General features: G+C 39.5%; 1 protein-coding gene across 1 annotated transcript in view; it reads left to right on the top strand.

Moving 5' to 3' along the window:
* The window catches only part of enpp6 (ectonucleotide pyrophosphatase/phosphodiesterase 6), a 51189-nt gene extending 50254 nt beyond the window's left edge, over nt 1-935 (top strand). Inside the window, exon 8 of the mRNA XM_069531854.1 lies at nt 70-935. Within this exon, the coding sequence (XP_069387955.1) occupies nt 70-284 (215 nt within the window). The 3' untranslated portion in view covers nt 285-935. The remainder of the gene's footprint in view (nt 1-69) is intronic.
* The last annotated feature ends 12890 nt before the right edge of the window (nt 936-13825 follow it).

The following is a 13825-nucleotide window of genomic DNA, read 5'->3' as shown; positions in this document are numbered from 1 at the left end:
TATTGTAACTTATTTTTAGGCTATTACTTTGAGATATATTTCTGATTTTCTTTACCTATTTTCATCTAGACTTCAAGCGTAATGTTCAGATGGCTCCAATTCGAGCAGTGGACATCTACAATGTGATGTGCTGGACATTGGGAGTGGAGCCTTTGCCCAATAATGGGTCCTGGTCTCGTGTAGAGAACCTTCTGAATGACTCTAATGGTCCACTCCAGCCCAAAACCCTCTGGATATGCTGTATGGTTTTGATACTGCTTGTACTGTGGGATGACAACAGTTAATAGTTCCATGGTTATATGATCTGACAGTTGTGATAAGTGATCTTTGAAAACAGTTAATACATTTAACCATGTACAGGTTAAAACTCATGAAGGAAAGAGTAAAGAAATTATTTGATGATGTGCACTTCATATTATGTCTTTCTCTAGAGCTAATAAAATTAGTTTATGTCTGAGGCAGAACATATCGGTTTATTTGATTAATGAATCTAACAAATTAAATTGTCTGTGCAATTTCACTGCGTTAACTTACTCTCTAATTTGTTTTGATAAGCATTCATTGGCATAGTAACACCTAAAAGTTATGGATACAACATGTCAAAAGGACTCTCTGTTGGAACATACATTTTTTATATTGTCATGTTAGACCACATAGTTCTTTCAATGACAACTTCTTGGAGATAATAATAATTAAGCTCGGAGTAATTTCAATCAGGAAGACCTGCCCCCATTCAATCAATCCCAGTTTCTTACTCTCTATGTTTGTTAATCAGCTGTTTGTGGGCGTGTCTAAATGGCCACTCAGATTATGCCACAGTCTCTTCCAGCCAATCATGCGACTGCTCTCAAACTCTAAATCTCTTCTCCTCCCTTCCACAGTATGGAGGAAATTTAACTTTGCAAGACTTCTGAAATAAAGAGATCTGACCATAATGTTTTTTTAATTGCACAGCTATTCTTTGGCAAAGAAGGTCAAACAGATCTTACAGTATGTGTAGATGGATAAGACCAAGAACATTTTTAGGGCATGCTCTTTTATACAGAGATGATGTATGTGTGTAAGAATGGAGTGTGAAGTAAACCCCCAGAAGATAAGATGTGGGATGAGACAGTACAGTCTGATGTATGGATCTCTCAGAGATCTAGTGAATCTAATAATTAAACGTCATGATAAATCTGCCATGAGGCTGGTCAACAACTGATCACACGTGGTATGGTCATCTTGTCACACATGATATGCATTAGCACAGATAATAATGTGGTTACATAAGCATGCATAAGCAGAGATAATCAGAATCAGAAGTACTTTATTAATCCCCGTAGGAAATTAATGTTACAGAGCCCCTGAGAAAGAGGTGAAAGAGCAAAAGGTGAGGTGAAACAGCAAAAGCAGGTATACATACATAGTATAGTGTGATTATATAATTTTCCATTACAGCAGTCAGCCATCATTCACTGATCTCTTATGGCACATCTTGATATCGAACTCTGACCAGGATTATCCCCAGTTTACGGACCCCAGCATCAATCTGCTCCAAGAGATCACATCCAGTATTGTCACAGACGAGCCCGATTTCCTCATCGCTCAGCTTCAAGATCGCGGCATTATGCCAGATCCAGGCCTGCCCGTTCTCAGCTCAGCAAGGACCAAGAAAGCCCCTGTTCTGAAGAAAAGTAACACCTCGTCCCGCTCCCGCACCCACTTCGACTTCAGATTATATTGTGACAACCACCTTGCAGTCCCTGGCAATCACCATGCAGAACATCAACTCTTGTCTAAAATCCTTCAGAAACACTCCCTTCGCTGCAAGCCTCCTCAATAAATGGTCTGTTTTCATATAGCGCTTTACATTCACACATGCATTTATACAGTGCATCCATGCACAGCAATTTTCTCTATGAGAGAGCAATTTGGGGGTCAGTATCTTGCCCAAGGACACTTCGGCATTTGGAATGGGGAAGAATGGGATTTAACCACTGACCTTCTGGTTAGAGGACGACAACTCTAACTCCGCCAGCCACAACTGCCCCAACCAGGTGCAACCACTCATCTCCCAGACACTCACACAACATTCTCTGGCTTCAGCCATCCCAGCTCCGGCTCAGTCAGCAAATATTTCTGCATGGCTCAGATCAAAATTATAACAAGGCATATATGCTAATCTGTTCTGTCTAATTCTACCCCGAAAAAGACAAGAACTTGACGCTTATCAAGCATTCATCTGCAATCTGAATTTGAGATACGAAAAAACATCTTATATATGCTCCGCTTAGGCAAAATCATCAGAACGCACCACATACACTTCCATTGTTATGCAGACGACACCCAGCAGTACATATCTATGAAGCCTAATGGATCTAATTTAGTTCAACTTCAGGAATCTCTCAAGAACATCAAGACCTGGATGACCCAAAACTTCTTACTTCTAAATTCAGAAAAAACTGAGGTTGTTGTAATTGGCCCTAAACATCTCAGAGAATCACTGTCTGAACTGTTGGGACCTGGTATCGGTGAACCGGGGCCTATATGTGAAGTCAAAAGCCTGACCGCATGTCTCCTTTGCTCTGGAGACAAAGGAGAGCTTCCAGAACTCAGTCTCCCAGGGTGCTTCATCTTCACACATAGGTGGTAAAACTGCTCCTGGAGACAACTCTCAACCACTATTGGTCACTGTGTGCCCCTTGACCCATGAGGTCACAAGGCCAATATAAGCCGAGTTTGCCCTCTCCTATCTCTCTCTTCTCTCTTCTGCCTCTTCCCCTGCTGACCACTCCTGTAGGAGTAGGTTCTGCTCCCAGCCAGGGAGACTTCCTCCCTACACAAGCTCCTCAACTTCAAGCAGGCCTGTCTGGAGCAGACTGCTAAAACCTTCCAAAGGCAGCGATGCGAGAGCCTGCCTAAGAACTTCAGCACAACTGGCCACGACACAAGGTCTGACCAGCAGATGCACAACAGGAGCCACAAACCAACAAGACCACTTCACTGGACTTCAAACAGCACATCCAAAAAGGACCTTTCCTTCCTTTTCATGGACGGGTAACACAACTGGGCATTATTATTACGCTAAGCAAAGGACTGATTTCATGTGATGTTTATAAGTTTGATTTGTGTTGTGATATTTGGTAATTTGTTATTCGAAAGTTAATGTTAGTTCTGTTATGCTGATCACTTTCTTTGCATGCATATAACTACTTTCTTTAACCTGGCACCAACACCTCACACACTCATCTCCACAAACTTAAAACATATATGTGATCTCAGCCACATGGTCCCACCACTCCAGGGGGCCTTTTGTCTTCATAGTGGCCAGCCCCCAATTTGAATCTCACTCACTCACTCACTCACACACACATGCATACTTGCATGCACATCTGTTTATAGTAAGTACGCCTTTGTTAGTTTGTGTGTTGTATACTTTTATTATTCTCATAATAAATGTTTTTCTTCAAAACACGTCTTCATTAATGTTGCATGAGTGTGAATTTTGCCAACCTCTACACTGTCAGGAACTCCATATCCTTCAACTTAATAATTGGTAATTTTGGTTATAGTTATTTATTTTAATATTAATCAGAGTTCCACATTTGTAATCAGTAATTTCATGAGACTTATTCAATAAATTGGCTTTTCCATTCCTTTGAAGGGTGATGCCCCGATTTATCTTTTATCAGTTCAATTATTTCTCTGATAGCCACATTTATTTAATGCCCAATAGCACACCATTTAATGGTGCCCCGCGTGAAGGTAAGTACATAATCATACCCCGCGCGAGGGAAAGTACATAATCACAACAGTTGGTTAGGTGCTTGCTCTATTCATCCCATTCTCTCAAGTCTGACAGATGTTTAGTAGCACTAGTTTCACTTAAGTCAACGCAAAGGCTTTTCCTACGTGCATGGAAAGGGTATAAAATACAGTAAACTAGATGATTGCAGGCAACATCTCTGGAATCTGTCTCACAGTGAGAGCAATATTACTCGAACATTTTTGCTTGTGCACATTGAAAAAAATCATTGTCTCTTGTTTTATGTCCTCCTCTGTGCAGATCGACCACAATGTCATTGTAGTCATGGAGGATGCAACTCTGGCAAATTACATTCCTTCCTACGGTGACCGAATTGCTGTCTTCAATTTCTGCAGAAGTAAAAAGTCCCTCCCCAAACGAAAGCAAGGGCTTTTGGAGAGACTTCGTGAGAAAATGAGAGTCAGAAAGGAAAGTACAAAGGAGAAGACATTACATCAGACACAAAGAAGCTAAAAACTACACAAAATGTAGAGATAGAATTCATGATGATGGTAAAGGAGCCAAACAGGTGAGGACAAAACATGGCGGTGGCACTAGAAAGATACAGTTGCCAATTGATGCTGGATTAAAAGCTATTTTTGAAGAAGGACAGAAGTTTTTCTTTCCTGGTGGGATCTCTCCTAAAGGACCAGTGTCGGATTTTCAGTTTGAGGTGTGGGATTTCAATCAGAACTGCCTCACCGATGAAACTTGCCAGTCTATTGGCATTATGTACATGACTGCAAAGCTGAGTATGCTACGCTTTTACATTGCAACCAGGCCAAAAGATGTTGAAGATGGTGCCAGCAAGACATCTGATGTGGTTCTTGTCTTGTCACACAGCAGCAATGAAACCAGTACAACACAACAACAAGTGGGAGATGCCACAGTTGATTTTGATAAACTCCAGCCTGCTTTAGAGATGTCTGTTGATGCTGAAATGACCTTCGGTCACCTTCATGATGTTGACGAAGACACAGACAACACGTTGATTCATGAGGGTTTTCTCATGCCCACTAGTCCACCTAATCCAGAGGATGTAATAACAATCATTATACATCATGCTAACACTTTACATGACATGATCACCGCTTTCTCTGATGCAGAGATATTGAACAAAGCAGTGAATTTGAAACGCATACTTCCAGACACACTGAAGAGGCAGGAAATGGATCCAGGGTCATGAGAGATGTTCTCAGCTGCTTCTGGCATGAATTCTACGAGCAATGCACACTTGGTACAGCAGTTAAAGTGCCCTTCATTTGACATGATTTTCCTGCTGAAACATGGAAGGCAATTGGTAGAATCCTTTTAAAAGGTTACCAAGACTCTCAAGTATCTACCAAACAAACTCGCACTCCCCTTTCTTGAGCAAGTTCTTTTTAACTGTGTGTACAGTGACCTGAAAGTGCATTTTCTACAGTTTGTAAGCAGGGAAAAACATGACATTTTGATGCAAGCAATGAGTGATTTCTCCACGGTTGACTGTGATGACCTTTTTGAGATTCTTGACAGCTATGGATGCAGGATTCCTATAATTCTTGATGAAATAGCACACAAAGAGCTTGTCCAAAAACCGATGTTCGTCAATGACTGCTGGAGAGAGATTACCCATCATCATCTCTTCCTCAGTCCAGAGGCATTGATCAAGTTGTTAACTGACCTGCAACCAACCTCAAAAAAGGTCTGTCAGCTGCTGAAATTTGCAAATGATTTGACTCCAAAACAAAAGGAGTGAGAAATCATCTGAAAAGATTCATCAGAGAGCTAGATGAAACTAAACTGCACCGGATCTGATCTTGTAATAACAGACAGCATCTATGTGGAATTTGAAGAACTGACAGAGTTCAGCAGAAGATCAATTGGTCACACATGCTGAAAGATTCTGCTCATAGCTGCAAGCTATGACAACTTCCCGGATTTCTGTTCAGAATTTAATACAGTTCTTGAAAGCAATGTCTGGGTAATGGACATTGTTTAGATTCCCACAACCATTACAGAACAATCCTCACTAATGATGCAGGATTGCAGGGACCAAATTGCAAAGAAATGAGATAATACAAATATTTTGGAACTTTAATATGTGCACTTCAACATGCACTTCTGCACTGTCCTTAAAAGACAGATATATCCTCCAGCTGTGTAGGAGGAAGCCCAGTTTTGGCTAGAAAACCTGTAGTTTTTGGTAGCCAAAACTTGTAAATTTTGTAGCCAAAACTTGTAGTTTTTATAGTTAGTTTTGCCCTGTAATATGTATTGTTTTATCCATTACTTTTGCATAAGCAAAATGTTCCTTTGTATGCCATTGCTTAATTGAATTGAGTTCAGGACTTTGGAAGTTTGGAATGCTAATATTTCACCTCCAAACTCATTGAAAGAATGTCTGGATAGTATTTAGTGTTCTGAACTGTTTTTTAGTAAATACTGATGCTGTTCTGATGTTTCTCAGATGCCATGTTGCCCTGATAACACACATCTTGTTAACCAACCAATTTAATAATACATCTTACAGTATCTTGTGACACCAACTTGTTGCAGACATATAGGTTGGGATTTTACAAAATTATTGGTATAACAAAGAAAAATGTTTATTTTCATGAAGTTTTATTGTGAATAAAATGTTACTTCTTCTACCACAGTTGTTGTTGTTTTTTCCAGATAACAGGCCTGTGACATTATGTGGCACCCTGGATAATGCATTGGTATTATTTATGTTATTAACTGGGCCACCCCCTTAACTTTTCAGATTATTATTTCATTGCTTGTGGAGACACTCACCTGATTTTGGGCTGGAGTAGTATATTGTAGTTGCTACTTTTTGCCAATAGATGGCAGTAGCCGCCTGGTAACGTGACTGTTGCAGTTTGCCTTGTTGTCATGGCGACCGCTGTAGTTCTAAACTCAGAGAAGGTCCAGTCAGCCCAAAAATCGCGACAGTTTAACGGTTTACTCATGGCATTTAAGCTGTTTGTGTGTTTGCAGGTGAGTTTAGTATGTTTACACAAGCAACCACATGTTTAATTATTTTCTGTTTTTTCGCGGTTGTGTTCGTTGATGTTTACACTTTAATGACTGCGGTCAAGTGAGCCATCTTCGTCTTCGTGTAGTCAAGCCAACTGGACCAACATTTTAAGTGTGCCTGTATTATGAAACTTATGTGTATGACTGAGTAGTCAGGGTGTTCTTGAAGTCAACTCTATCAACCATTGCCAGAAATTATGGACCAAAATGTTGTTACTGTACAGAAAAAATTTAAATGTATTGAGGAAAATATGTAGTCCAATAGCTTAAGTTAGCTCGCTCTGTATTGAAGTAGCGCTGACTTTCTCAGTGGACTCCGAGCATTCGCCTTAAGTTTCATAATACGGGCGCACTTAAAATGTTGGTGCGTCTGGCTTGACTACGCGAAGACGATGTCAGAGGTTAGATAGCAGAGGCTTACGACCATTGTCATTTGTTAGTATGTCGACATTAGCTCTCCCACCACTTCTGTGACTGTAAACTTCTTCACTTCTGAAGTAACTGTCGCCTGTGTTTTTCATTTGAACTATATAAAGACATTTATATAAACCTTTTCTGTCAGTGGTTATCACAATAATAATCATTATTATTATTTGATTGATAAATGAATTAATTCATGTTTGTGTTTGTTTACTAACATCTACCATTATTTCAGACCCTGCTTGGGTTCTCCTGCCCACCAGTTGTCCTCATTGTGGTCTTACCTTTGCTCATCACCTGACCTCCAACCTACCTGCAGATATGATCCTTATTACCACATTATCCAAAGAGTTTAGTTTACTATTAATTTATTCAAGTGTGCCAAGTGTACTAGTAATGTGTTATGTCTTGTCAGTTATGTTAAGTTTATTCATGTCTGTTTTTAGTGTACCATGCACTAGGTGTTAAGTTAAGCTTCACTCATGTCTAGTCTCATCGTGCACTTCCTGTTTTATTTTGTTACTCATTTCAGACCCTGACTTCCTCCCTTTGAGTGATTTCCCGCCTTCGTGATTGTCTTCCCCGCCCCTGATTGGTTTCACCTGTTTCCTACTTCCTCTTGTATAAATAGTCTTCGTCTCCCTTTGTCCTGTGCCAGTTCGTCTTGTTCTGGCCCCACGATCAAGTGAGATATTTTTGCCAAGCCAAGAGTAAGCCTCGTTCATGTTTTGTATTTCTTGTTTCCCTCTTAGTTTTGTTACAGTTTTGTTTTGCTACTTTGTTATCCTCTTTGAGAACACTTTTTGTTATGCACCTTTTGTGATTGGAAATAAACCTCTTTTTGTTATATCCACGTCTTTTCTGAGTCATGAATTTGAGTCCACCAGTTCTTGTGCCTGAGGTCGTTACATAATGTGCTTTTCTTGCAATTTCAAAAATAAAGAAAATGTTTCACATATCAGAATTTTTTTTTTTATGAATGTTCAGCCTCTGTAGCATAATCTAATCCAGATTTGAGAGGTCTAGGTGTAGTGGTTTTTGATCTGGACTAATGTGGTCTAGGTATAAATAAAAAACAGTGACATCTCCCCTTGAGCATTTTCACAAATAAAATAAAGGTTTCACAAGTTCAATAGTGGGTGTCAGGCAAAGTGAATGTCTTACCTAAAATTTCTAAAATGTTTTTACATCAATAATATACATCAAAAATGGACAATCAATGGACAAACAGTCGCTCATCAAGTAAATTTTCCCTTCACTTTCCCTGCCGATTCAAAAGTTCATGGCCCTTTATTGGTAAATATTTGACAAGAAAACTTGTGTTTACACATATCAAGTTTATTAAAATCTTATAATATATAATCTTATCATGTATAAAGCACAAGAAAATAATAATCAAGATAAGACAAGTACTTTCACATTATATGACTGGGAAAAACTTCGTTTTTATTTAGATGTCTTCCATTTCTCAAATTATTTGCAGCAGTTCGTCTTTTAACATGATGTACAGATCAGCCACGGCAAGTGGATCTGCAGGAGCATCCCACCCATTCTCCTCCATCAGGACACAACACAGTTCAAAAACGGTTTCATTACAAGGAAACTCGCCTTTGGGAGTGCACTCTTCCATACACACAGTGACCTACTCCATAGAAACAGGTTTGAGTCTGTCCTCAGCACTGTGCAGCTCTGGGAATGAATACATTACGACTGGCCGACCCAATGCCACGTCACCACTTGATCTTGGTCTGATTTTGTGTGAATTCCTGGTGGTGACAACTTCGTCAAGTTCATCCTGCATAGAAAGAAGTACAGTACATACAGAGATGTGAAATAGGTTTTGCAACACTTAACTGTTTCCTGTCTATACTGAGGCCTAGGTTGCTGTGTTGTATTGTATATGGAGGGGTAGAAAATGCCAAAATCAAAAATAAATAATTTAATGAATAACTACAAACCACTACAATTCCAATAAAACCTACAGCAACTTCATTTCAGAGGTTGAGGAAAGATTTTTACCTGAACAAGATTCATGAAACAGAACTGGATTAGACTTTTGTCCAAAAATTCTCCTGTGAAATGACCATCATCCTGGAAAGTTTGAAATAAATTAATCCAGAACTGCACACTCTGTTTGTGAAGGATACCCCACCATCCTTCAATGCACTGGTTTGCTGTGCTTCTTCCATAAAGGAAACTCTTCTCTCCTGCAAAACTGTCTGGATGGTTTCTCCACAAAAACATCTGCGTTTCTTCAACACAAACATTTTCTGTTCCCCTGTCTGCACGAATCCTCTCTGGACATCCACCTATGCTTGACACCGTTTTGGTAAATTAACTTTCTACTACTTTGGGATCACTGTTTGTGGTAAGGGCCTCCATCCATAACACATAGCGGCTGAAACCATCTATGCAGCCATTGATGGCAATGCCATAGGGTTTTAGCTTGTCATAGCTGTCCATGTGTCTAAGTGCATTTGGCCCTCTGCAGCTGTACTGACGTCTTCTCAAGCGCTGTGCTCTTCTCAATTCTACACCTTGTGGATCAACCAGTTTGATGATGTGTTTTATGGTGTCTTGTGACACAACAAATCCTTGCTGGTCTGCCTAAAGATGTAGCCAGCGATAACATTGCATCTGTCCATTGGTCACAACCTCATGTTGGACAAAAGCCAGCACTTCTTCCATGTCAGACTGCTTCTTCCTCCTGAACAGACCAAGTCTTCTACAAACTCTCTTTAAAGTTCTGACACTTATCACTGTCTGGTTGTAATGTGCGAAAATTGCAAGTATTTCCTTGTTACTGAAAGAAAGTCTGAAGTACAATTTGATTAGGTCCTCCAAATCAGGCACTGCAGGCATTGTTGTGAAAAGGAAATTGAAGGTCTATCGTTCTGCATCATCCATGACTACAATGACATTGTAGTCGATCTGCACATAGGAGGACATAAAAAGAGAGACAATGATTCTTTTCAATGTGCACATGCAAAAATGTTCAAGTGATATTACATGCTCTCACTGTGAGACAGATTCCAGAGATGTGCTGTACTGTGCTGTTTATGGTTCAAACAATATATCAACAGCCTATTGATCCTAGGGAGTGCAATGCCTGCACATGAATTTACATAAACATGAAGTCATGTCTTCTGTTTTAGTCTCTTCTGTCTATTTCTCGCGTTTGCATTTGTGTAAACTGGGAATCCAAAATGTCAACATACAGTTGATTTGGAAGTGCTCGGAGCATCTGTCAGTGTTTCCCCTTACTATTTATATAGTATATAGCACCAAATCACAACTGATGTTATTGATCTAATCTTCATTGTTGTACATCTCTCTGTTTGACGAAGGGCGGAGCTCCGCACTGACGTATACATAAACAAACACACGTGAACACACACTTACAGCCAGACAGAGAGAGAACTGCCTATAAAGCAGATGAAGATAACATAAACTTTAGCTCCGCAGCCTAAACACCGCCGACCGCCCCACGTAGTCTACTCCTTACGCCTTGTGACGTGATTCATTTTTTTATTTAACCGATGCGTTCATGATCATTACATCCCTACCAGTGCCCTGTGTAGACCGGTGTAGACCAGTCTAACTGTGGCTCTACGCCTCTCAGTCGGTAGTTGCAAACACAGAAGTGGACAGCGAGCAGCGATCCTCACAGCGGCAGATTGCTAAATTATTATAACAAAATGACAAAAATCGGGATGGACTCGTGGATATTGCCCGGTAGCAATAGCATAACCATTTAAGCTAACAAACATGCTACGAGTTAACGAGTATACATCATATCTGCAGCCATTTCTTCGTTTTTACAAACACCAAGCACCTAACCAACACATATCTTCTTCACTCACCTTCTGCTCTTCCATGAATGAAATGGCTTCCTCAGGGACCCTTTGAGCACGCAAAAACTCACTGAGGTCCAACATTTTCAGTCCGGGCATAGCTCTCTCCTCCACTCTAGTGCGCACCCGAAGTTGGTTCTTCACAGGCACCCATACTTCTGAGAAAAAAGGCAGAATTCTGAGAAAAAAGTCAGAAATGGTAAATGGTTGTATTTGCGTGCTTTTCTAGTCTTGATGACCACTCAAAGTGCTTTACACTACAGTTTGCCATTCACCCATTCACACACACATTCATACATACAGTGCTTCTATTTGTAGCACTTTTTTTGTTGTTGTTCTATTGGGAAATTTGGGGTTCAGCATCTTGCCCAAGAACACTTTGGCACGCAGATGGGAAAACTGGGGATTGAGCTTCCGACCTTCTGGTTTGAGGACGACCACTCTACCCCTCAGCCACAGCCACCCCCAGAATTCACTTTTTTTCCCCACAGTGGCCCTAATCCTCTTCCGTATATATCAAATTCAAATTTCAAATGTATTTATATAGCACGGTATCACAACTAACAGTTGTCTCAGGGTGCTGCACAAAAGTCCAAGATCTTAATAAACACAAAATCCAACTTGTTCCACACCGAGCAAGCATGAGCAACAGCGGGAAGGGAAAACTCCCAGGTGGAATAAACCTCCGGCAAAATATCTAAGGAGAAAATCTCCAGTAAAATTCCTAAGTAGTCTTTATCTTCTAATTCTTTCTAGTAAGTAAACATTACTTGAGTATTCCCCAAATAAAAATTACAAAGAATTTCTGTGTGGAAATTGTTACCTAGTCAGTTTTTAATTTTAGTATTTGTTTATTATTAATCAATTCCAATTCACAAGGACTCGATTTGATTCAATATCTTTTTAGTTAAGGCTATATCATTGAACAAAACCAATTTTGCATGGATATGTGTAACTGTGCAAGGAAACCTCTAACTTGGTGCATTATGAAAAATATTACGGTAGGCGTGTCTTGATAACAAACCCTGCTGGACGATATATTGTTCTGGAAACCACTGTGATACATTACATTATTGTCATAGCTTTTAAACCCTTTAAACCACTAATAAAATAATAATATCATAGCATAATCATGCAAGTTCACCTTTTCAAAGGGCAATGAACTTAATTGTAAAGAACATTCGATCTGACATCTGAATCTGAATAAGAAATATTAAAATATTCTTGATGAATAAAACATAAATTGCTCTTTGATACATATTAAACATTTGGCACAGAAAATATGTTACCAGCTCAGTAAATATTGATACGATGTTTTAGGTTAGAATTCCAGCTTTTCCTCTATCGTGTGTGTTTGTTTTTATGAAATGACCTGCAGGCTGGATCAAACAGTCTTACCAGATGTTCCACATCCCTGCTCTAATTGAATCTTTAAAATCCAAACACTTATATTGTATGGGACGATTACCAACTGACCCGGAGCTTTAGACCTTCACAACTTTGGGATAAGAACCTTTTAATAATTACATCAAATAATTGATTAAAACAAAAGACAAGCGCAATCATAAAGTTAAACTGGGAATGAAATATTGGAATTGAATACAAATTATTATATGTAAATAATCACAAAAAGGTTACAGTCCTGTAAATCATGAATAATGTCTTAATTATCAATGGAATTAAAGTAACAGAAACACATTTATTAGACTAAAAATTCACTGTCTGATTACTAGAAATCACACTGGTAACAGAAATCATGGAAAGCATTAGGGATTTGTCTCCAGATAGAAACAAACATGGATGGCCCCACCCACAGGGGTGAAGTCCTGCTATCTCCATCATCTTCTCAGAAAGATACATGTTCCTTTGTCTATGAAAGATCCAATCAATGTTAGGCTTTGGATTGGGTATCTCATCAGCCCCAATTTATATGGCGATCTTTAATGAGCCTTATTAAAAGAGTGGGATTAAACACACAAACATTGTATCAAACACAGCATATTTTAACAGATCCAGTTAAAGGTCATTATCCCCTCTTAACCATGTCAGTGTGATTTTCATCAGTCATTCTGCTTTGGAGTTCATTCTCTTTTCATTCTATGTGATCACCTCGAATAGTGTTTCTTGTGTGTGGAACATTTAAGTTACCAGAACAAACTCCTCCTTTCGAAAGAACTCATTAGGAGGAAGATGAAGAACCACCCCGTTTCCTTCTATCCTCTTTATACACAGTCTGTGTTCTATACGTCCCCTCTTTGTGGGCGTCTGGGGAAGGGCTGGCATGTATTGAAGCATGGATCCATTCTGCTTTACCTTGGATCATAAAGGCTGTTCTGGTTGTTAACAGCACCTGGAACTGGCCATTCACTGAGTTCATTTGAAGGTTTTGCAGTTTGCTTGATACCTGTAAATGAAACTAGGTCTGGTTTAGCTTCGTTAGTTAGTTTATTAACATCCTCTTACATATACCCATCTACGTACCACATCATTCCAAAGCAGAGTTTTTATAGGGTGTCAAAGGTGGGCTTGCACTAGGTGTGCTTTGAATGGAATAAGCACAATAGGCAATGTATGCGGCCACTTCAAATCAGTAGTCATCAACCTCACCTGAGCTATAGCATCCTCTTACGGGCACTTAACAACATATTTTTTCTTCCTGTCTCCTAGTTGGGAAAGCTTCAACCTTCTTAAAAAAACTGGTCTAGAAATGACTAGCAAGTATTTGTAGCTCTGACAACATCGC

This window comes from Paralichthys olivaceus, chromosome 9 (assembly GCF_024713975.1).
Source record: "Paralichthys olivaceus isolate ysfri-2021 chromosome 9, ASM2471397v2, whole genome shotgun sequence".
Classification (NCBI taxonomy): domain Eukaryota; kingdom Metazoa; phylum Chordata; class Actinopteri; order Pleuronectiformes; family Paralichthyidae; genus Paralichthys; species Paralichthys olivaceus.
Note: the sequence above shows the minus strand (reverse complement) of the source record. Positions and strands in the feature narration are given on the sequence as shown.